The sequence below is a fragment of the Ictalurus punctatus genome, chromosome 2 (assembly GCF_001660625.3).
Source record: "Ictalurus punctatus breed USDA103 chromosome 2, Coco_2.0, whole genome shotgun sequence".
NCBI classification, from domain to species: domain Eukaryota; kingdom Metazoa; phylum Chordata; class Actinopteri; order Siluriformes; family Ictaluridae; genus Ictalurus; species Ictalurus punctatus.
In genome coordinates, this window is record NC_030417.2 from 5,482,024 (window position 1) to 5,508,196 (window position 26,173).

The following is a 26,173-nucleotide window of genomic DNA, read 5'->3' on the forward strand; positions in this document are numbered from 1 at the left end:
CAAATCTGTTTTCATCGTCTAAACTGAGAAGGAAAAAGAGCGAGTTAAATTCATGTAACACTCGATACAATTCACATGGTATGTGTGTTTGTGTGTGTGTGTATGTGTGTGTGTGTATCCAACAAACATATGGAAAACAGTATGAACTAATAAATGTAATAATATAGACGTGTTTTTTCATTGCTGATGAAAAGTTTTGGCACCTAGAGGGAGGCTGCTGTGTGTTTGCTGTTTATCTTGTTCCAGTGTTGTTGAGGATGATGCAGGTGGAGAGATTGTTGTTTTACTCTGAGGCGGTTCTGATGGAGGTGTTGTGTCTGTTTTCCTCGAGTGTGTTGAAGTTTCTCTTCTTCCTACTGAAAACACAAAATTTATTAAAACTATTGTTTTTATCACTGTTAGTAATATGGCACATGGCACTGGAGTAAGGCATGCTCACAGTCATTAATGAAAACATGTACCTTTAACAGATAATCTAAAAACTCTTCTATCAGCCTGTACAGAACATCTGTAGAGTCCCTGGTCCTCTTCAGTCAGGTCTGATATGAGTAGAGAGAGGTTTCCTGGAGCGTTGTTACTGACCAGTTTGACTCTGTTTCCGTGACGTCCAGTCTGTTCAGGGTAAATTTCCTGAAAGTGATCGATTCCAATTGCTGGTATTGAAAACTCCCATTTTAGAGACTTTGGTTTGTCCTGTAGGTCAGTGCAGACGCAGGGCAGAACTACAGACTCTCCCGTGAACACAGTCACACCCTCTACCCCTTTCTTCTTCACCAGCTCACAGCCTGTAAACATAACATTTACAGTTAATAGTAGAAGTACTGCAATTATTAATATTCTGTGCTTGTAAATCACAACATTTTCTGCTACAAACCAGAAGAGATTTTTAAAGGATGAGCCAATCACCTGTTTAAATTCTCTATATGAATCCAATATCAGGACTCTGATATCCAACACTGAACTTATACTGGTTTATTTTTTTATTTCAGCTAATGATGCACTTTCAACTGGAAATAATATTCACAATTAAGACCTTGCATAAAAACAAACCAAAAAAAAAAACAGTTATTATCATTTTGGCATGTACCATATCTTATAAATAAAGGTAATACATTATGATTTCAGTCACTCAGACAATTACCCGCCTATTCCAAAATGCATGGGTGGCTGCTCGATAAAAGAGGAGTGGAGTACGACAGTGCATCTTCAACCTCATCAAGTCGACCTGATTGCATTACGATTAAAGAAAGACTCGTAAGTACAGCGAGGAGTACTTGTCCTTCAGATGTACAAGTGTTGGACCTGCTGACAGACCCACGCCTGTCTATGTGCTATGCTCAGAGACCCTCTTTAATGAGGCACTGAAACCATGCAAGTTACACCGTCACCTCCAAACAAAACATGGATCATTTGCCAACAAGCCTCGAGAATTGAAAATAAACTGAAACAATAGCAACAACATAAAAAAATTATTGAGTCAACCTGTGTGACCAGTGCAGAAATGAAAAGATAGTGACAGCATTGTATGAGGTTTCAAACCTCCGATAGCTTCATCTTAAAATCTTCACACCATAGATCAGTGATGGGGAAGCTACTTTGAAACTGTATCTTTTCAAGATACTCATAATTTCATAATTTAGACTAGTTAAGCTACAGTGAAGTTACACCTTTAAAAAAAGTAGTTAGCTACACTACAAGTTACATTGACATTCTTAAATGGGCAACGTATTTATTATGTCATGATTGTGAATCAATTTACGAATAACTGTATAATTTTACATAAAGAAATTAAACACAATTTAAAAATAATTCTGAACAATTATGAATTTATAATGTGCACATTAGGCTACTTATCAATCTAAAATGATGATCGTGTTCACCGGTATATGTGTCCTTAAATTTGTGCTTGATCTCTTGGATGTCGCTGTATAATCAAAGTATTGGACGAATGTCTTAATAATGTGAGATTAATCTGAAAATAAACGAAAGACATACAATACAGTTTAGTTTAATTTTGCAGTTGTCTACAATAGGGGCGTCGCTAAACCCTTTTTACTGGGGCACGAGTCTTTTTGAAGTGATTTTTTCATTTAGGGGGCTGGTTAGTTAGTTCACTCATAAAAATGTTAATCAAACACACCTGCCTGTAATTTTCTGCGTATAAATCTTTGGTTAGATGCTTCAGGTGTGTGTGATTAGGAATGGAGTTAAACTCTGCAGGACAGTGCAGTGGCCCTCAGGACCGGAATCGCCCATCCCTGGTTTAGGAGATAATTTAACAGTTTCAGTGGTTTCTTCCAGTATGTTGTCTGGTATTTGTGTAAATAAAACATAATGAATTTGTTTTTAGGGACTAGGTTTCTGATGGTCTAGGATTGGAGAGGAAGGATTTTAAATGTAATGATAATGTTTATATATTTGTTGTTTTATATACAGGTTATTTCAAAAGTCACTACTGTATTATTGTGATGGGATTTCAGGTGCCAGCTTTTTATTTTAAAAAATCATTTCTTCTCTTGTCTTTTTGAACAGTGTGTATATCTATGTGTGTTTATTTCAGGAGTTTTAATAGAAATGAGGTATAGTAAATATCAAATAAAATGTAAACTTGCATTGATGAAGTTAATGTTGTTAGTAATTGTTTTAAAATGACCATGGTAAAACAGAGTTCCAAGGTATAAAAATATAGTTTGTCTGTCATCTAACCAAACAATAGCCAGTTTTTATATCTAAAAAAAGTTTATGTAGGTAGTTTTAGCAAAGGCCTATACAGTCATTTATAATGTAAAATTGAACTAATGAAACGATGCCCCTGGACCTCCTTAAAACAATTTGAAGTACGTTTGTAAAGTTCTTGTGGGGCCCGTGCCCCTGTAGTGATTAAAATCTAGAAACGGCCCTGGTCAACAACATCATCTCACACGGATTCATTTAACTCCGAGTCCGAGGACGTGGTGTGAATCATTTCCCTGTCCCATACATCACGTAACAAACTGTGGTTGGTCACTTTACATGTCCATTAGACGGTTCAGCTCTTCCTGTCCATGTGAGCTACAATGAGGCTCTTAATTCATGTGAAGTAAGTGAATACCGCAGATATGCGGTGAAGGGCACGGTTAAAACTAGATAGTTACAATACGCAACGATTGGTTGCACTATATTGCTACTCATTTGAACTTGTTACTGGAAAAGCTACACTATTTGTAAAGTACTGGAGCTACTGTCACACTACTGAAAAATGTAGTTAAGTTAGTAGTGTCACTACTTTTAGTTAGCTACTCCCCAATACTGCTATAGGTGAAGACTGAAGCCACTAAGCAGATGGTCAGCATTATCCTGGGAAAGAATGCAGTTAAGGAACAAAACTTGATTTCTTTATCAAACAACATGATTAAGCACTGCATCAATGATATGGTTGAGAATGTGTTCCAGCAGCTAATTAGCAGAGTTCAGGCCAGTTGTTTTACAGAATTCAAATTGAGTCCACAGACAATTTTGTATTCATTAGGTATGAGTGTGATGGAGAAATTGAGGAAAACTTTCTTTTTTGCAGACCTCTACATTCAAATGTATTGATATTTTGAATAATTTCATGGTTTCCAATGACATCAGCAGGACAAAGTGTGTTGGACTCAGCACTGACGGTTCTCGCTCTATGATGGAGCAACACAGTGGACTGGTGAAGCAGGTCAGAGACTCGGCCCCACTGCTCACTCACATACATTACTGCATTCACAGAGAGGCATTAGCTGCTAAGAGAATGCCCACGGATTTAAAGACTGTTTTGGACGATGCTGACAGAATGGTGAATTACATCAAAAGTTGTCCATTACAACGACGTTTGTTTTCTCTTCTGTGTGAGGAGATGGTAAGTGAACACCACCAGGTCTTACTGCATACTGAAGTCCGGTGGCTCTCAGGCAACAGAGTGCTCACCCAGTTACGTGATGAGGTCAGAACATTTTTCATCAATTCCAAATTTGAACTTGCAGACCATCTCTGTGATTTTGATTGGCTTTGTATATTGGCCTACTTGGAATACATTTTCAGCCACTTGAATGGATTCAGTTTGGCCCTACAGGGGAAAGCAGTAACAATGTCTCAGACGATCACAAAGAAAACTGATTTGTAGGGGAAAAGAATGGCCCGAACCGAGTTTTTCACTAAAGAGGAAAAAGCCACTTCCTGTCAGTGCAGCAGTTGCTATGGCAGCGCACCTGCAGGCTTTGAAGTCACAGACACAGGACTACTTCCCTGGCATGAGAGAACAGCAGAGCTGGATACAGAATCACTTTGCCAACCACATGAAGGATGTAAATGCGGGTCTCACCTCCAAGGAACAGGACAGTCTTGTTGATCTATTCTGTGATAGCTTTTAGAAACTGATTTTTTTTCTCCAGAAAGACTTTTGACTCAGTTCTGGTTGCATGTGTCTTTCAAATACCCCGAGCTCTGTAACAAGGCAATCATGTTTCTGATGCAGTTTGCCAAAGGTAAGTATAGTTTAGGTTTGTATCTGGTCCCCCACCAGAGATATTCAACCCAAAAGTGAACAGAATTTTTAAAAAATGGCACTTTCTCGCCCCATAAAAAAAGCAGTCTCAAAAATTAAATGTTTTGCATGCACACTATACTTATCTAGGTACCTCCTGAAAATTAAAACTGATACTCGAACCCTTCTCGTTATAAACTGACCCAAAGTATGGAACTGTGATCAATAATCAGCACGACTTTTGGACTTCATTTTTAACTCTAAGGAACAAGAATGTGCAAAAAGTTTATGTATTTGAACTTTTAATGTGCTCTAGAGGTCAGTTTTTGTTCCAAGAAGCTAGGACCATCCTGAACTGAGATATTGAGCTTTCCGTAAACAGCTGTATAGCCAAAATTTGTTGTGTGCTATGACACAAAGATGGCCATCGCAATAAAATAAATAAACAAATAAATAAAAACTGGTGGTTTTATAATACCAGTGCCAATACATAGAGGTAATCACTCAAAAATAATTATGAAAATTAAAAACAGTTGAGCAACCGACTTTGTATTTTATTGCACCACTTGAGATGGAATGACCCATTAGGTCCTGTCAGTAAACCTGCTGCATCAGACTACTGGACTGTTCTTTACTAAGGTCTTAATTGACTAAGTTTACATCTTCCTTCAATTTAAATATAGATGTCAAAATGTCATTTAAATATTGTTTTACAACACAGTTATACAATTTAATGAAACAGATTTGTGAACTGCTGCGACCCTGAAAAGGAGTAAGCGGTTGAAGATGGATGGATGGATGGATTTGTGAACTGTATGCCTCTGTAACTTCTCTTACAGATATTGATGTTGTATATAATTGTATGCAGTGTTTTACATTTAGATACAATATATTTGCAAACAGAATGAAGCTCATCATCGTACCTTCACCAGAATATGATTCGGACATTTTTATGGTAGTTCACATATGTTACGCCCTCGCTGGCAGATGGCACTGTGGAGCGACTTCTGAGTGCGCGCGTGCACGTGACTGAACTGTTGCGGATAGACACGCGCCTTGGCTTTTGGTTTTGATCCTAATTCTGTTTAGACATTGGCTGATGTACGAGGGTGTGTCTTGATTTAATTCAGGTGTTTATGTTTCAGTTTGATTGTGTTTGTTATTTAAACCCCTTGTGTGGCTGCACACTTAGCGCAGTATTTAGGTGGAATGATTATTTGAATGGTGAATATGTTACGTGCACTAAGCGGTCTTGTTTTCATGTCCTGTTTCTGTTCCTTACCTCGTATTCAGTTTCATGTTTGAAGCTTGATCTACGGTTCCTGTCTAGTGTGCGTTTCCTTGTTTATTGATTTATAGTTGTAATAAAGACGTTGACCGGCATCTGCTCCCACCTCACCTCCCTGTGTCGTCATAATGCTAATGAAACCCTTCCAAGTGTTAATAAATGATGTCATTTTGTGCAAAGAGAAAATCTACTTCATTATATATATATATATATATATATATATATATATATATATATATATATATATGTATATATTTTATCAATCTATATTTATGAACACTACAGTGTTACCAAAATAAATCATAGATTAGACCCAAATCCAATCTGATAGCATTCCATATTTCAGGTCAGTCTGATACCCATAAGTGGTATTTATTGCTATTTATAACTTGATTTTGGCAAAATGACTTCTAGAGTAAAATCCTAAACCCTGGTAAATGGAGTAAACTTTTTTGTTACGTATTTAACTATAATTCATTTGAACACTGATCAAGTCTGTTTTCACTGAATATCAACTTTTATTGTGTATTTAAATACTTTACCTTTAACATAAAGCCAGACCTCTCTGTGTTCCTTCTCAGTCCTGCACCAGTAGGATCCCTCATCCTCTTCTCTCAGGTCAGATATGAGCAGAGACAGATTAGCAGGAGAAATGTTATTAAACAGCTGAAGTCTGCCACGGTAGTGTTCATCATTTAACACTTCTGTCAGACGTCCTGTTCTGAAGGTCTCCCAGGTGAATTTCTGAGGTTTGGTGTGCAGGTCAGAGCAGGAGCAGGGGAACAGCACTGAACCACCTTTGTGTCCTGTGATTTCTGTCGGATTATCACCAGAGAGAGCACAGCCTACAGAAACAAACATACAAAAACTCACAATCTACTGAATACAATATGAAGTACAACATTTCAAAATTAAATTTTAACAAAAATACTTCAGTACATTTCATTCCAAAATCTCAAAATGTGTGTGTTTTACTACTGACTACTTTTGAGAATTGGTACATGCATCAAGCAGATCATTATTTTTGTTTTTTTATGTTTAGTTTAGTCAGGATTGTACCATATTTTAGTGTTGGTTTGATTATGAAAGGTTCACGGCTGTTAATATAAAGCTCACAGCTGATGGTGAGAGCAGAAAACAAGTCATGAGGTTGAAGGAATTGTCCAGTTTGTCATTAAGAGTTTTACTTAAACACACAGGGTCAGTAGTGGAACATCATCAGTTGGACTCAAACCCCTAATCTCTTGTTTCTCAGCCCAGATCCTAACTACTGTGTGTGTTACACTATCTTGTGATCACTTGTAGTTAAGCAGCTGTGGTTAGACACCATGTTACAGCTACATCTGAAAATAAAGACCACTTGGAGAGAGTAATACTACACAATGTACAGATTTCTTTAAACTGATCAGTTTCCAGTTTTAACAATTATTTATACACATTTCTCAATACCATGTTCACTTCTTTAAAACATTTTTTTTGAAAATATGAACACAATACTGACAAATGCATTTAACTAATTATTTAATAGTAACTGTAAATAAGGTGTTATGTAGGAAGTGACGATGGTGGTCACAGCAGAAAAAAAAGCAGGTGACTATGACATATATGCAAGCCTTTATTAATGTTTATGTCAGTTGGAATGAAGGAATTATACAGGTGGCATGAAGCTCTATAAAACACTATAGTGTTACCAAAATAAATCATAGATTAGACTGAGAAATATGTCAAATCCAATACCAGTCCAAAGTACATTTACATTTATTCAACAGATGCTTTTATCCAAAGGGACTTACAAATATGGAAATACAAGTAAAGCGATATATCAAGCGGAGAATAATACAATTTATTTTACTGAATTGTGTCAAAGCAGTGAAAACTGATACACGATTCAATCTATATAGACCACTATTGTGGGTTTTGAAAATGTGAACACAGTATGAATAAATAAAGAAATAAATGCATTGATAATTGCATGTAATTAATTGTAAAAAATAAAAACTGTGAATAAGGCGTAACGGAGGAAGTGAAGATGGTCACTGACAGAGAGACAGCAGAAAAAGGTGTGAAATTCACACGCATCTATTTACAGCTAAGACCAGAATGAAGAAGTGACAGTTACAAGTTACAGGAAAATAACTTTTCTATTACACTTTATATGAGCTATTATAGATACATTCACTAAGACAGAGATTGTGAGAGATGTAATTCAGTAAATGTGTAAAAACATACACTGTAAGTATTATAGGAATGTAAAATAATCTCACTGTAGATCTGTTGGTCCTATTAATATTATAACAAGTAAGTAAAGTTATTCTTAATTAAAACTAAATGATAAATATTTGATCATTTTACTAATATTCTCTCTCCTTTCTGTAATAGAAAATATAAAATAACTTCACTCTCCTGCAACAACGTGAAACACAACAGACAAAAAAAATCTGATGATGTTTTAGGTCATATTTATACAGAAATACAGAAAATTCTAAAGGGTTCACAAACTTTCAAGCACCTCTGTGTGTGTGTTTGTGTGTGTGTGTGTGTGTGTGTTCTCACTTGCTGTAATAACTAGACTAAAATTAGCCCTAGCTACGCCCATGGACTCAGCATGCACACACACAGGAAGGTATCTGTGTGATTCTTGCACCTCTGCAAGTTATCTGGACTCAGTTGCGCACATAACTAGTGTTCTCATGTTAGAGCCAGTGTGAGACACTTAGCATGTCAGAGTAACCACATGACTGTGGCCAGGGCAGCATGGGGGCTGATGGGAGAATGGCTACTTGTGCCATGCACAGAGAATACTGAGTAACACTCCACACTCAACAAGCAGACGTCATACATCCCTTACAATCTTTTTGTACATGTGGTTACATACCTTTCACAACACTGAGGTCTCTTTTTCAAAACCCTTCTCTTTATCAACATGTAGCTCAGTACAGCAGTTACCCTCACATCCAACATGCACTAAAACCACCAAACACTTCATACACACCTCAAAATCAACTCATTCTACCAGAACACTAGCAAAGGCTCTCTCTCTCTCTCTCTCTCTCTCTCTCTCTCTCTCTCTCTCTCTCTCTCTCTATCTCTATCTCTCTCTCTCTCTCTCTCCCTCCCTCCCTCCCTCCACAGGAAAACCTTTTCATTCATAACACAATGACCTGAAAAACACTAATATCAGGTGAAACCCCAAGTCGACTGTACTCAACTGATTGAGTAAACTTGTTCCCTCAATTTAGAGCATACTCACACTAGGCCCGTTTGCTTTGTACTGTGCCCAAGCACGATAGTACAACCCCCCCCAAACACAGCCCCCTGCTGACCTGCACTCACATTGTGCTTAACGTTCCGAGCCTGAACACGCTTTCGTCAGCTTTTTGTAAGAAACCAGGAAGAAAATCGCTCTCGAGCAGCACAATGAAGTCCATCATTGTGACGTTACTTATCTTTTTTAGGTTAGCTTTTACTTTACTTTTGAATAATTTTTTGACTGTTGGTATGTCCATCCATCCATCCATCTTCTATACCGCTTAATCCTTTTCAGAGTCACGGGGAAACCTGGAGCCTATCCCATGGAGCATCAGGCACAAGGCAGGGTACACCCTGGACAGGGTGCCAATCCATCGCAGGGCACACAAACACATACACACATTCACACACTACGGACACTTTGGACATGCCAATTAGCCTACCATGTATGTCCTTGGAAGAAACCGGAGTACCTGGAGGAAACCCCCGCAGCATGGGGAGAACATGCAAACTCCGCACACACATGGTCACGGTGGGAATCGAACCCCCGACCATGGAGGTGTGAGGTGAACGTGCTAACCACTACTGTTGATATGTATGCTTATTTATCGCTTATGCAGTGCAGTGATTTTCAATCGTGCTGCACATATCAGAAGATTTTACAGAGGAAGCTGACAGCCGCATCATTGACATCTTGTTTCGAGTTTCATGCTCGGTCATGGTTAGCAATCACACTCGATGTGTACCATGCCCAAATCCAGCTGAACTGTGCCCGAGCCCACCTCTTCAAGCGGGCCTGGGCACGGTACGAAGCGATCACACTAGTCAAACAAACTGGACTTTGGGGGTTAAACGTGCTTGAGCACGGTACAGATCGTCTAGTGTGAGTACACCATTAACTGAGTAATGGGGTCTACCAAAACTTGTACATTTACACTATCAGTCAAACGTTTAGACACACTCATTCTTTATTTTATTTTTCTCCACATTTTAGAATAATAATAAAGTCATCAAAACTCTGGAGTTACACAAATTGAATTATGGGAATTATTTTGTGATAAAAAATCTAAAATAAATCAAAATATTTTAGTATTTTAACATCTTCAAAGTAGACACCCTTTTTGCCTAGAATTTCCGGAAGTGTATTATCGGCGTTTTCTCATCCGATTTCTTGAGGAATTTCCCTGAGATGCTTTTTAAACAGTAATTAAAGGAGTTTCCACCTATGCTGGACTCTTATCAGCTGCTTTTCAGAATATTGTGTTTATATATATATATATATATATATATATATATATATATTTATATATATATACACAGCTGTAAAAGTATTGGCACCATATCTGTCCAGCTCTAAACATATTGACGCCCTGCATGATCGGCTCTAAAAGTATTGGCACCGTACACGTCCAGCTCTAAACGTATTAGTGCCCTACACAGCCAACTCTAAAAGTATTGGCACCTTATCCGCGCAACTCCAAGTAGCAACTTAGCTGGTCAACCTCTAAAAGTAGTGTCACCAAATCTGTTCAGCTCTAAAAGTATTGGTACCCTACATGACCAACTCTAAAAGTATTAGTACCCTATCTGAGTTTTACCACAGCAAGCACCACTCACATTTTCTTCAGGAAATGTACATGTCTAGTTCTTCTTCTTCTTCTTCTTCTTCTTCTTCTGAGCACCAAAAAATTAAATTGCATCTCCTCCTAGGACTTTCAAGCTACGTGCACCAAACTCAGCACCATTCACCGTCGTCTGACTCGAGTTGCCATATCCTTTTGAAGTGATCAGAATTCCCGAATTCTCGGTATGGAAGCTCAAAATGGCCAAAAACCCCTTTGACTGGCATTAAACATTTCTCACTGTTATAAATTGTTGAGCTTTCAAGCTACTTCCACCAAACTCAGCAAAGTCCTTCAGGCTGTTCACACTGGTCAGGCTCTATCTTTCCAAAATGATTGGACGCTTGGTATTCCCGTTGCGGAGGATGAAAATTCCCTAAAACTCCCATTCACTTACATTGAGGGAATGTTCAGAGCCTGGCTCCAACTGTCAAAACTCACAACCACCTGAGTGCACACGGCCTGAAGCCTAAAAGTATTGGCAAACTGTCTAGCTCCAAAAGTACTGGAACGTGACCTCACTCCAAAAGTATTGGGACACCACCTGGCTTCAAAAGTATTTGGACGCTGTCTTAGTCCAAAAGTATTGGGATGCTGTCTTGCTCCAAATGTATTGGGATGCCACCTAGCTCCAAAAGTACCGGGACGCCTTCTAGCTCCAAAAATATTGGAACAGTGTCTAGCATTCTCAAGCCAACATCAAAGTTTGTCATGAAGAACTTTACCTATCTATTTATTATTTACTTTTGCAAAAATGTATTTTTTTAAATTTATTTTACTGAATTGAGTCAAAGCAGTGAAAACTGATACACGATTCAGTCCACATAGACCATTATTGTGAATTTTGTAAATATGAACACAGTATTGTGTTCCTATTATAAATGCATGTAACTAATTATAAAAAATAAAACCTGTGAATAAGGCATAATGCAGGAAGTGAAGATGGTCACTGACAAAGGGACAGCAGAAAAAGGTGTGAAATTCACACACATCTATTTACAGCTAAGCCGAGAATGAAGAAGTGACGTACAGGAAAATAACTTTTCTGTTATGCTTTATATGAGTTGTTATAGATACATTCACTAAGAGATCAGTAAATGTGTAAAACTGTAAGTATTACAGGATGTAAAATAATCTCACAATAGATCTGTTGGTCCTATTAATACTATAACTATAACCTATTAATACTATAACAGGTAAGTAAAGTTGTTCTTAATTAAATTTCTAAATTATAAATATTTTATCATTTTACTAATATTCTCTCTTCTTTCTGTAATAGAAAATAGAAAATAACTTCACTCTCCTGCAGGAACGTGAAACACAACAGACAAAAGATACAAGCACATCATCCTTACTGATTCTTCTGCACACACACCATTCCCTCAAAGTAAAACACACACACACACACACACACACACACACACACACACACACACACACACACACACACACACACACACACACAGACTGCCCGAGTGTCTATCTTTTATATACCTTAGTTTTCAGGAAACCAAAACAACTGCTGTGTCATTTCTCATTTTTGAAAATCTCTTTAATCACTCCATGACTCATCCCACTTCTGTGGACACCTAAGTAACCCCTAAAATGTCAACCACACATTATCCTAAAAAACAAAAACGAACAAACAAACAAAAAGAAACACCTACTCTGCCACTTTGCTTTTCTAGAACTCAATTAAAAGATCTTGTATGGTAGCACTACTTGTATTGTTGTCGGCTTGATATATCGCTGTGCTTGTATTTCCTCATTTGTAAGTCGCTTTGGATAAAAGCTTCTGCTAATTGAAAAATGTAAATGTAATTTAAATGTACAAGAAGTCAGTGGAAGGACCAAGGAAAAAATTCATACTATGAGATAGATGTTCTCTGCTGGTCTGGAAGGAACTTGTCTGTGGTGGCAAATATAAAGTGATCTCTATTTTTAATGACTCTTATTTGTGTTGCAGTATCAATCAGTGCGTTTACATGGACAACAATAACCTGATATTAACCCAAGTAAGACAATACTCTGATTAAGAAACTAGCATGTAAACAGGGATTATTGATTACCTTAATTCGACAAAAGTTATACTCGAAGTAAACACAAATCGAATTAAGACATGTGGAGTATTCCTGTTTTAGTCGCATTATCGAAGTGCATTACAGACATGTAAACAGCTTAATCACACTATTAACGTCATGTGAGAGTTCTCACCACATTTGGCAACAGGACACATACACACATGGCAGTGCTCAACCGTTTGACGGCAAACAAGAGAGCACGGCTGCGTTCGAAACCGCGTACTTACCTGCTACAATATATAGTAGGTGAAATACACATATTTTGGCTATTATATGGTAGGTAAGTGTGTGGTTTGGGACGCAGCCCACGGCTTCAAGCAGTCGTCTATTTGCACGTATAGCATGACAAATAATTAACTGCACTTGAAGCTTTGTAAAATTAACATTTATTCATTTAGCAGACTTAAAAGTTAACAATTTAGCAAAATTAAAAATGAAACACCCAAAACTGTATATGGTACCATAACGAAGATGAACTGCATGTTGATACGTGAAATTCTGAAGGGAACGTCGGACGGGGGCGGGTGGGGACTTAATGACGTGTGATGTTAACCGATCTATGTTCTATAACATGTAACACGGGAACATGAAAGGAATATTCTGAAAGCAACTCATGTAACCACCTTAATCAGAATATTGTCTTATTCAGAATAAGGTCAATAATTAGATTATTGCTGTCCATGTAAACGTAGTCTGTGTAAATTGTGGGTCCGAGTCCACTTTTGTCGAGTTCGAGTCGAGACCAAGTCCTTAACCAATCGAATCTGTGTCCAAAAGGGGCAGAGTTGGACTTAAGTCTGAGTCTTTAATGGCCGAATCCGAGTCGAGTCTGGCCGAGTCCAGAAAGTTATTTATAAAATTAAATTGAAAAAATATTTGAAATTGCAATTGTAAAGTCAACACTTAAATTAATATTTTAATCTTCACAAACCAATCGCAACATAATTGTAACAAAAAATACTACTATTACATATTGCCATTGCCGTTTAATATTTTTATTTCATATCATCAGCACCTCAACTAGTTTCCTATCAAAAAATGGTTTCAAAGAAAAAAGGGATATAGAGGCATATGTAGAACTTTTAGTATATTACAAGTGTATGAAAACACAAATGAACCTGTTTTGTTATTGTATCACACTATATTGTGTCCTCCAGTTTGAACTGACATTTCAATGATTTGATGCATCTCCCCCACAGTTATATAGGCTGAGAGAGAGAGAGTACAGAGTTACATTTAGCAGCATGTCATAACAACAACCTTCATGCTTTATTAATGCTTTTAAGTTGTCTATTAATGACAACAAAATCATTTCTGAACACAGCTCTGTTCTTCTAACTTTTTTTCATATCATGAAAAAAAAAAAAATCCCCATCAGCAGGGTTTATGATATTTAAAGTACCTTTCACTTTTTACATGAAATTCAATACTGGAATCACCAAATGATAATGTTTCGGGGTGGGCGATATGACTACAGTCTTATTTCACGATAATGATCCAATATTGACACACCTCCGATTTTTTTCCCTGACTGTTTACATTCACTTTAAACATACCCGACTGTGTTTGCATGAATACTTGGCCAGACCTGCATTTTGACATGATGTGTGTATATTTATTTGACCATCCAAGCGCAATAAGCTACTAAAGAGAACTCGATAGACTCTATGCATGAACGCTGCGTACGTATTTCCGCTAGAATCAGCAACTTTATTTCAGTAGAGTGCGTTCCTATAGAGAAGTGTACTAGTAGCAAAACTCTTTCATACAATTAATTTTACAAAGATTAAACTACTATATTATTATTATTATTATTATTATTATTATTATTATTATGTTTATTATTACGTTTATTATTGTAGTATTATAGTGTTTCATTATTTTGAAGGCATCTTTGCTCTACAGCATTTCCTTGCATGTGCCTAAAACCTTTGCACAGTACTGTACATATATCATTATTGTAATGGCTTCCAGAAAGTCAAAGTATCAACGGTAGGGAGTCAATAGTTCGGCTGAACATTGTTTTGTCCCGCTATGTGAGACCTCCTCAAAATTCAACTCTTAGAGTCTTCCATGTTTAAATGCATCTTTATATTTTTTTTATTCTGCAACAGTGATTAAAATGAAATATAATGAAGGTTAATGTTTTATTTTTTAAAAACTCGAGTAAAAGTACTATGATTTAACTATACTCAAAAAAGCACCATTACACTGAACCATGTACTCAAGTTGTCATGGACTGGGGGAGGAGATGGATGCAAGTGCAGATCATTTATTGTATAAAGTAAATTTTCATTAGATAAATAACTACAAATAACACAATGACAGGTATGAACTGTCAGAAATGGAGACTTAGCTAGATTCGCTAGTCGGTTATAGCATGAGAATACTCAACCTCAAAGTTGTCAGTGTAACTCGAAATATATCATTTGAAGCCCTTCTTACTGTTGGGTGTAACAGTTGACTGCCTCACAACACGATTAACATCATTCACGGTAATATGTGGAAGCTCTTGTAAACAGCGAGTGTAATATGTCATACTCTCCTGCATCATCTTCATACAGTTATCGTCAATAGTGAAAACAGCTTCCGGCGCGGTACCGGATATAACGGAGCTGGCTGAGACAAAATGTGAAAGCGATCGTGCATAAAGCCCATTTGGTACTCGTACGAGTCATGCAGGAAGACATTTATTGTTATCTTAATTTTATGGTGTTATTTATTTTTTCAGTCCAAAATGTCCGAGTGCAAATTTACTCGAGTGTGTGACAAGTCCGAGTTCGTTCATAATTGGACTCGACTCCAGGATCGAGTACCCCAACTCTAGTAAATTGTGTAAAACATCATTTTCTTGTACATTTTGCCTCATTATTATAGTTTCTAGTTAAAATACTGGGTTCGGGTTTTTATTTAAATTTGTTTCAAAGTGCATTGAACTCTTTAAATTTTGATTCGTTTCATTCACCACTCTAGAAACTTCCTGGCAGCTCAAACATATCTGGCCATTTTGTTCTGACCACTCTTATCAAATTCTTATCAGAATTGTCGCTCATTTAGTGTTTTGTTTTTCACACCATTCTGTGTAAACACTAGAGACTGTTGTATGTGAAATCTCAGGAGATCAGCAGGTTCTGAAATACTTAAACCATTGGCATCAATATGCATGCCACGATCAAAGTCAGAGATCACACTCCTTTTTCACTGAGGTGTTTAATGTGAACATAAAATGAAAGCTGTTCAGATGTATCTGCATGATTTTATTTATTTATTTATTTATTTTGCATTGTGCTGCTGCCACATGATTGGCTGATTAGATAACAGCATGAATGTGCAGGTGTTCCTAATAAAGTGGACAGTGAGATTATAGCATTTTGTTTATTACAGATATTTAATTACAATCTCAGGAAAAATATTTTTTTGCTGGCTCCTACAGTCATGTGAAAACTAAGTACACCCCATGGAAATGGTTGGCTTTTTTGGTATATTTGGACAAGCAAACATTTGATCATTGTTGAAACAGTGCCTATTAATAAAGTTGATATACTTGAATTAAACCACAAGAAAAAATGTTTTTTTGCAGAGCTGTACTCCAGGCTTGCTGGAATTTCTGACCACTGTTACATGAAATATTCTTTCAGTTGCAAGATCTTTGAGGGTTTACTTGAAAGTACTGCCCATTTCAAATCCCCCCTCACAACATTTCAATGGGATTCAAATCTGTCCAGAGCACATTATTCCAAAAGGCTTTTTGGGGGGGTCACACCAAATACTGAAAGCAAAAGTTCACATACTTTTACCACTCACAGATATGTAATATTGGATCATTTTCCTCAATAAAGAAATTACCAAGTATAATATATTTGTCTCATTTATTTAATTGGGTTCTTTTTTATCTACTTTTAGGACTTGTGTGAAAATCTGATGATGTTTTAGGTCATATTTATGCAGAAATATAGAAAATTCTAAAGGGTTCACAAACTTTCAAGCACGTGTGTGTGTGTGTGCGTGTGTGTGTGTGTGTTCTTGCTCGCTGTAATCACTGTTTGGATTTGGGGCTAGCTTAAAATTAGCCCTAGCTACGCCACTGGTCTCAGCATGCACACACACAGGAAGGTATCTGTGTGGTTCTTGCCATCTCTGCAAGTTATCTGGAGCCACAGTTGTGCACATAACTAGTGTTCTAATGTTAGAGCCAGTGTGAGACACTCAGCATGTCAGAGTAACCACATGATTGTGGCCAGGGCAGCATGGGGGCTGAAGGGAGAATGGCTACTTCCTCTTTCTCTCAGCATCAGTTAACCGACATTGTGCCATGCACAGAGAATACTGAGTAACACTCCACACTCAACAAGCAGACGGCCATACATCCCTTACAATCTTTTTTGTTTACACTTGGTTACATACCTTTCACAACACTGAGGTCTCTTTTTCAAAACCCTTCTCTTTATCAACATGAAGCTCAGTACAGCAGTTATCCTCACATCCAACATGCACTAAAACCACCAAACACTTCATACACACCTCAAAATCAACTCATTCTACCAGAACACTAGCAAAGGCTCTCTCTCTCTCTCTCTCTCTCTCTCTCTCTCTCCACAGGAGCACCTTATCATTCATAACACAATGACCTGTAAAACACTAATATCAGGTAACACACTGAAAACCCCAACAAGTCGACTGTACTCAACTGACTGAGTAAACTTGTTCCCTCAATTTAGGGTGTACTCACACTAGACCCGGTTGTCTTCTACTGTGCCCAAGCATGACATGGAGGCAGCAGGAATGTTCAACTGGAAACAGGGGATTGCGGTTCAAAGCTACCTAGTCAGGAAGCAACATCACCAGATAGCCCTGCTCATCACCAAATCATGCAGCTGTCTGCTACACCATCAGGGGCCAGCACCAAGACAGCAGCAACCTATCCCATGGCTCACCCTCTCATCGCTCACCCACAAAAGTATGCAGGTGACCCTGCTCAGTGTCAAGGGTTCATACTCCAATGTTCTCTGTATTTCTCTGAACAACGTAATATGGTTCAGTTCATTAACCTTCTCAAAAAGGCAAGCTGTACGACCGCAGTCTGGAACCAAGGAGGGGAACACACCTCAATTTACGATCGATTCAATGAACTGTTCCTCCACATCTTTGACCACGCTCCAGAAGGTAAAGAAATTGGAGAGTAGTCAACCGCAGGAAACACACACACATGCACACGCACCCAATTATAACCAGGGGTAATTTATCTTGGTCAATCCACCTGGTGGTGTATTTTAGGAGGTGGGAGGAAACCAGAGAACCCAGAGGAAACCCACATGGACATGGGGAGAACAAGCACAAAAACTCCACACAGACAGAAGCCCGAGCTCAGGACTGAAGCGGGGACCCTGGAGCTGTGAGGAGACAACGCTACCCACTGCATCACTACACTGCTCATAGATCCACAGAGTTCCCCTTTTGTATAGATGGTAATGAATAAAAAACAGAACAGCTGTGTAAGGCTAAATTGGAAATTAGCTGTTAGTTTTTTTTTTTAAATCAGTTTATTTACTTTTACAACAATTTATTTATAAGTAATGAGAGTGACCCAGTTCAGTCCACATAGACTGCTGTCGTAAGTTTTGAAAATGTAAACATAGTATTGATAAAGGCATGTAACTAATTGTAAAAAAAACAAAGCAAACAAACAAACAAAAAAAACTGCGAATAAGGTGTAATGCAGGAAGTGAAGATTGTGGTCACTGACAGAGGGACAGCAGAAAAAGGTGTGAAAGTCACATGCAGCTATTTATAGCTAAGACCAGAATGAAGAAGTGACATACAGGTTACAGGAAAATAACTTTTTTTTTTATTACACTTTGAGTTATTATAGATACATACAATAAGACAGAGATTGTGAGAGATTTAATTCAGTAAATGTGTAAAAACATACACTGTAAGTATTACAGGAATGTAAAATAATCTCACTGTAGATTCCTCCTTATTCATTCGCCCACCTCTCTTCATCAGTACATTTTAGACTGAAGTTAATCAGGAAGATAAAATCCACATGATCAAAGCTGAACAGGTCTAAATAAGGAGATTATAACACAAGGCATGACGTGTATGTTTACCTTGTGTATAAAGATTACTGCTGTCTTTGGACAATTTGCTTGTTCAGGAACGGGGCTGAACTACGGCCTACTGTAAACCCAGTCTGGACAGAAACCACATGAACTAAACACAAAGCAGCTGAACTAAGAACTGGCTAATATTCTCTCTCTTTTCTGTAATAGAAAATAGAAAATAACTTCACTCACCTGCAGCGACGTGAAACACAGCAGACAAAAGATACAAGCACTTCATCATTACTGATTCTTCTGCACACACACACACACACACCAGTCTCTCAAAGTGAAACACACACACAATCTGACACACTACCTGAGTGTCTCTCTGATATATAGTTTGGTTATCAGGAAACCACAACAACCACGGTCTCATTTTTTATCTTTGAAGATCTCTTTCATCACTCTTTCCATGACTCAATTAACTTTTTATATGCAGCATTAATATTTATTCATATTTTCTCATGTGGTGTTTTAAGTTACTTCATAGTATCATCATCATTATCTGTCTTGTGCATCATTTTCTTAATGCTTGCATGTAGCCTTTTCTTTAAGTTTGACCTAAATAAACAAATGAATGCATTATAAATTGCTTAGTGTTTTGAATCTGTACAGGTTTCTCCTCACATGTATCATGATCTTAACGGCAGTTTCTATACTTTATCAACTCAAGTTAAATTTGTTAGATGACCGCTAGGAAGCCTGAGGGACCGAGCCAACTCACAAGTAGACTGTAGTGAGCTATGGCTAAGCGGCTAAGTAGCGACATCTTGTGCCATAAAGATGCTACTACAGCTGGTCTACAGATAATTGTTCATTAGCAGAGCTCTTTATGTTGTTCCAGGGTCTTAGGAGCGATTTTGACCCCGCGGACGCTGAAATGCTAGGGGAGTTCAGGGCATGCAACCCGGGGAGAAAAAAACAAAAAAAAAACAAAAAAAAAACCACACATTAAATAGACCACTTAAATGCTCATTTCTAATGACTTTTCATTAAAGTCAATGACTTTGTAAAACACGCAGACAGATGTAAAGGGTGACCAATAGCACTGATTTATGGAAAAAATTAAATAATGAAAATGACGAAATATGGAGATACGAGTTCTGATGTAAATGTAGAGTTACGTGACATATTGCTTACAAGCTGTTTTATTGGCGTCTTTCCGTGGTTGAAACACAGATATGATGATTACGTGAGAGCTAATACAGTTCAGTAAGTTTCATGTTTATTTCATTCTGTAACTAGTAGTAAAGTGGAAGAGATGATCGGTTCACGCGCGCTCCCCGCTGCCGTTAGAACTGAGGTGGCTACAGCAATCTGTCACGCCCATTGTCCCAAATGGCACACTGCACCTATGTGGCCCTCTTCCGAGTCCACACTTTGGTGACGTCAGCTAGTGCAGACCTATGGGGCGCTAAGGCGCCAGTTCACATGGGAAATGGGGCTGTTAATAGAAGGCTTTTGGGACGGAGTCAACGAAATGATGCCGGAAAGAGTAAGATTTTGACTATAATTTCACATTTCTTATCTTCAGACTATATAATGAAATATTAATAAAAGCTAGAGCTACAGTTAAATTACATTTGAAGTCACTGTTAATTCTAAAAACAAAACTTACACTTAAAAATCCTCTTCTCTGTCATGTTGGCTAAAATCTGCAATTGAAACTCCTCCTCCGCTTCCCACGTCAACTAAACTCCTCCTCTGCTTTCTGATTGGTCTGTCGCAAAGACTGTTAATTAGCAGACTGCAGCAGTGTGGGCTTCGATGAAGACTGCATCGAGGGCCTAAAGGGGGCGTTCGCGAGAACCCTCACAAGCGCTAAAATCACAAATGAGACATACAACGGACTCGTAGACTCACATGCAACTGAAGGCCACAGAGCATATACTGTTATTGCAAAAAAAAAAATATATATATTCATGGTATATTGCTAGTATGTTTGGAAGACACTCATAATAAATTTGCAATGTACTTTTAACACAAGTAAGGTACACTTTAATTTCACTAAGCATGCAGTTAGTCCCTATACAAGCATATACTTAAAGAGTACTTGAACTTGAAAGTGCACTTGAACTTGTTTCACTTTAGCACACAAAAGTACACTAAATGCACTTCAAATTGTACTTTACTACAATTAAATTACAACTAAAATATATGTAGTACAAAATTAGTTGTTCCAAAATAGCAAGCTTCAAGTTAACGAATCATTAACACACTCGAAATATATTGATCATTAATCTGGATGGAAGTACACTGAAGTATACCAAACTTTAATATACTTAGCATATTTATTTTTCACCAGGGATGGATGGCTCTGTGTAATGTTTTTCTCCTGGCCTTCTATAAATTTAAACACTCACGTCCTTTGTGTTTGTATGCTGAGGATATGGTATTACTGAAAAGGCTAGGAGTGGCTAGGAGTGATATATCATTCACATGAAGGGGGAACACGAATAATTCATAGCCCTGACTCTCAGTATGGATTTGAGGGAAAAGTTGAAATCAGCTGAATTTTGGGGTCTGCTTTTTGAGGATCGGAGCAATTATTATTATTATTATTATTATTATTTTGTGAGCAGGTTGTTATCGGTTGAGTTCATATACAGTCAGGAATTCACAATTATTATTTTATTTAGTTTTATTTATTTAAATTAATGAAGATGAAACATTTTAAGACAGCATGGCAAAAACATCATCCTCACAACAAAGAGTGTAAAGTCTACAAACCAGGCACCATAGCATTAGAGTGGGGCAGGGATGATGTCATTTTGTATGCAAAATCACTAAAGTACAAAGAAAAAAGAAGACGGCCGTTTTATAGTAATAATAATAATAATAATAATAATAATAATAATAATAATAATAATTAATGAAACAAGGATCTAACTTTTTGCAGTTTTCATTTTTCATTATTTATATAATAATAAATAATGTCTATATAATGGACAGGTATGGAACAAGAATGATCTGAATGATCATGAATGATCAGTTTCTGAGCACTATAACTACTTTGAACAAGAGAACTAGACTGTAATAACATGGACTATTTTACATGTAAAATATGTTGCATTCCATTCATCTTACGTTCTAAAAACATTCACATAAGAGTGATGTAATTAGGACGAAGGGCACGTCTCATTATTCATGACATTGTTAAATCAATCGGTGGGACACCTGCAATTGCTTCTTTTTTGTAATTGCTTTACATTCACGTCTATGTCAGCTGCCATGCGATCAACAGGATGTGCTGCTCTGGCTCTCAGCCTCTCACTGAACAGAGCAGACATAGAGAGAGGTGAGAGTGCAGCAGGAAATAAAGACCTCGCGCTTGTAGGACAGTACTGGTGACATTTGGAAAGTTGCTAAGGTTTGTCCAAAAAGTCGCTAGATTTAGTTAGGGGTCGGTAGGGGTCGTTAGTCACTAAAGGGGTCTTAAAAGTCACTAAATTGGTAACACTGGTCTGCACTGGCAGCTAGATAAAAGGCAGGCTAAGCTCCGCCTCCAAGACTGTGGCCAGGGCAGTGGGGACTGATGGGAAAATGGCTACTTCTTCTTTCTCAAAGTTAAACAAAGATATACCATGCACAGAATACTGTGTGATACTCCACACTCAACAAGCACACTATCATGCACCCTTTAACATGTTATAAGGTTTTCACAATTACATTACAACTACACAATTTCACCACAACTAGTTTAGAAGCACACATTCAGTCCAGAGAGACTTTCTCATGACAGACACAAACAAGAACTTCTACAGCAATCGCCTTACGCAAACAGGGTGATGACAAAAGCCTTCTAGAACATTTTTTTTTTTAAAGAATGATATAAGTATGGTACACAAAAGATATAAAATGACACAAACACACAAAATATAATTTGCAGGATTATCCATCAGCACACAAATGTGATTAAATCTGCTAATAATGGTAAAAAAAAAAAAGAGTCACATTAAAATAAACAAAGCCAATACTGTAAATCCTGTGCTTACCATGGTGTGTATTTAATATACTGTATGTATTCAGTATTATTCTAGATATTTACTGTGGTTAGGTTGTGAGAATGCTGGCATTTTCAGTGTTGTTTCCAGCGTTGATCTGGACCCGTGCTGCTCCGCCTGTGTTCACGTGGGTTACAGTAGAGTAAGTAACATCAGGTTCAGTCTGTGGAAAGACAGATATATAAATTATGTGGCTTTTACTATGGACTCCAAGAGGCAAGTAAAATCCGGTAAAGACAACACAAAACTCTAATAGAAGATATTTTCCTATAACTCACTGTTCAGTGAAAGCATGTGAGGTTCATGCATGTTACCTGCAGTGTATCACAAATACAACTAAATCTGCAATAACTGTTATTGTAGAAGTCATGCAGAATTGAATGGAGATTACATTAAGAATACAGTAGGACTCAAAGACTTTAAAGATGACTCTAACCACATGACACTAACCCGATCCTTCTGCTTTCTCTTACAGTCCAGACGTCCTTCAGTAATCACGTTCTCTCCACATCTTCCTCCTATAGAGAAAAGACCTCAGAAATCACACCTCTAGTGGAAACTACACAATTTCATTTTCCTTATCCAGAGACACTTACAGAAGTGCTGTTGCTTCTACAGGTTTTCAGCTAATCAATCTCAGAATTTGTTTTGTGTGTGTGTGTGTGTGTGTGTGTGTGTGTGTGTGTGTGTGTGTGTTGTACCTTTGCGTCTCCAACAAATAAATGCCACTACACCGGATATCACCAGCAGTAAAACTCCCAGAATGCCAAAAACTGTGTAATAAAACACAACAAAAATGTTAATAAATGTAATAATACAGATGTGTTTTTTCATGGCTGATGAAAAATTTTGGCACCTAGAGGGAGGCTGCTGTGTGTTTGCTGTTTATCTTGTTCCAGTGTTGTTGAGGATGATGCAGGTGGAGAGTTTGTTGTTTTACTCTGAGGCGGTTCTGATGGAGGTGTTGTGTCTATTTTCCTCGAGTGTGTTGAAGTTTCTCTTAACACAAGTATTCATGAGAAAACTTGAGCTTGTCAATTATGACAGACTTTAGGAACATAGTGTGAGCCATGACACATTAATTTACCTTCTGATAAACTAAATGTAATATTTTCAGTTAATTTTACAGACTGTATGTAAAAAAACAACTGTTAACCTGTTCCACCTTGTAAACAAATACAATAAACCTCAGTGTTTGAAGTCTGCTCCTCTTAAATATATTTAAAGTTACACTATTAGACATTTTCTGGATTCAGTTCTCAAACTGCTCTGTGTATATTGTGTATATCTCTGAATAATCTCATATAGGATGTGATTGGGTGAGTTCATTTACCTCAGATGCAAAGCACTTTAGTTTAATAGTGTTCATTTGGGACGTACCAATCAGGATTGTTACAGCCAATACCGATCCAGATACCAATCTTTTTTTTTGTTTAAGCTTTAATCAGGAGGTCTGTCATAAACAGTTAAATGTAAGCTCTCTGCTCATGGTCACTGTTAATTGAGTTAAAATAATAGCAATGAGAAATACTGTTGGTTAATTGATAAACAGCATAAATATTTGTTTTTAAATTTCTTAAACAATAAGGAGTCCTAATTAAAAGTAGACTAACACAAGCATGATCCATATTAGGAAAAAGGCTAATAGCCTTCAAAGGAAATAGCTTACTAAGCTTAATGTCAAATTGATATTAAATGCAACCCATGGGAATTAAACACCATTTAATTTCTCATTTTATTTATGAAGTTATTATAATATCTATTTTTATATTAAATGATTTACTTATAACTAAGCACATGTTCTGTCTTTACATTTTATTAGTTTTGTTTGTTTATAAGTTTTAGATGGGTTCCCCAGTACAGTTGTCACGTATCGTGACGTAACGGAGATATGACGGATGCAAATGAGGTTGGAACAGTTTTTTTAAATGAGAGAACACAGGCAGGTAAATCCAAAATGTAATCCACAAACGTAATCCAGTAACATGCAAAGTTCAGACGATCGGCAAACAGGCATAAACGAGGCAAGGCAGGAATCAAAGTCGCGGTCACGGGATACAGGGTCGATATACCAAACATGAAACAAACAACAGCGAGGGACTGGTAGCGGAGAAACCAGCATGAACTTAATAAAAGAACCTAAACATGTCATGAACTATGACTATGAATCTAAACATGAAACTATGAACTGTGACTGTGGTTATCTATCATAAAGACTCTAAACTAATCTACTCTAAACTAATCTACTCTAAACTAATCTACTCTAAACTAATCTACTCTAAACTAATCTACTCTAAACTAATCTACTCTAAACTAATCTACTCTAATATTCCGCACTGTGTGCTGGAAGGCCCGCGGTATATATACAAACCTAATCAGCCTCATAATGGCTGACGGCTGAGGGCAATTCGGACACACGTGAAACCATAACCAATGACAGAACGGGGAGGAGACATAACAAACATAAACAAATGCACGTGTCGAAATGCCACGATCAACAAGGGAAAAGCTCACATGTGCGCTCACATGCTCCACAGCGCGCTGCTTAAAGGGGAACTCGTGACAACAGTGTTGCCATGTCTGCTGACCTGGGCAACTGTATAAGATTTTTATATGGCACAATAAGTTTATATGTGTAATAAAAAGGTATATCATTAATACTATATATGCTATAAAAAACAAATTCTTTATCCATACTGTATACTAACAATGCAATAAGTTAGATATTCTGTGAAGTAGACGACTATAAACTTAGTAGAATTTTATACAGTTGCCCAGGTCATGCACTTTTTAGACGGTCCCTTACTGACTCCCTTACTATAAAGCGCTGATGACCTGCGTTTCCTAATGATTGGCTTCTGTGGGCTTTAACGGGAGAAAATTTAAAAATACATTCAGTTGTATTGGTTCTTTGTCCACTCAATATACATTATTAAGAAAATACACATTATGTCCTTTTTGTGTATCATTTCTTGAGAAAAAGAAGAGAGAAGCTCAAATGTGCAGCGAATGTCCAATATAAACCCAACTTTAACACGGTGCGCGCGGTTTACAACACTGAGGGCACGGATTACAAATCTGAGGGTACAGTTTACACATGGCTGTATTTTTTTTCTTACCGGACACTAGGGGGGCTCTGTACTTTTCAGTTGCAAATGCGAGTGAAATGGTCGCACTGTAGAGCCCTGATATGGAAAATGCATTTTGGGATAATTTGAGAATTGCTACATGCAACAAGCAAATAATTGTTTGTTTGTTTGTTTGTTTATATTTAGTTTACTTTGGATTGTAACATATTTTAGTGTTGATTTGATTAGGAAAGGTTCACATCTG

The 26,173-nt window shown here is 37.4% G+C and overlaps 1 protein-coding gene and 1 long non-coding RNA gene across 2 annotated transcripts; both read right to left on the bottom strand.

The window, feature by feature from the left end:
* Positions 1–177: 177 nt before the first annotated feature.
* LOC108280157 (polymeric immunoglobulin receptor) lies at positions 178–19,093 on the bottom strand. The gene is made up of 4 exons (XM_047160748.2): positions 19,029–19,093; positions 6,323–6,625; positions 462–785; positions 178–356 (listed from the first exon to the last, which is right to left on the bottom strand). Exons 1-4 carry the CDS (start codon positions 19,075–19,077, stop codon positions 178–180), a joined length of 855 nt encoding a protein of 284 aa, XP_047016704.2. The 5' UTR covers positions 19,078–19,093.
* A 2,760-nt stretch (positions 19,094–21,853) lies between these two features.
* Positions 21,854–23,832, bottom strand: LOC128635235 (uncharacterized). The gene is made up of 4 exons (XR_008398165.1): positions 23,697–23,832; positions 23,542–23,613; positions 23,291–23,358; positions 21,854–23,003 (listed from the first exon to the last, which is right to left on the bottom strand). It is a non-coding gene; the product is annotated as an uncharacterized LOC128635235 (long non-coding RNA).
* Positions 23,833–26,173: the final 2,341 nt, after the last annotated feature.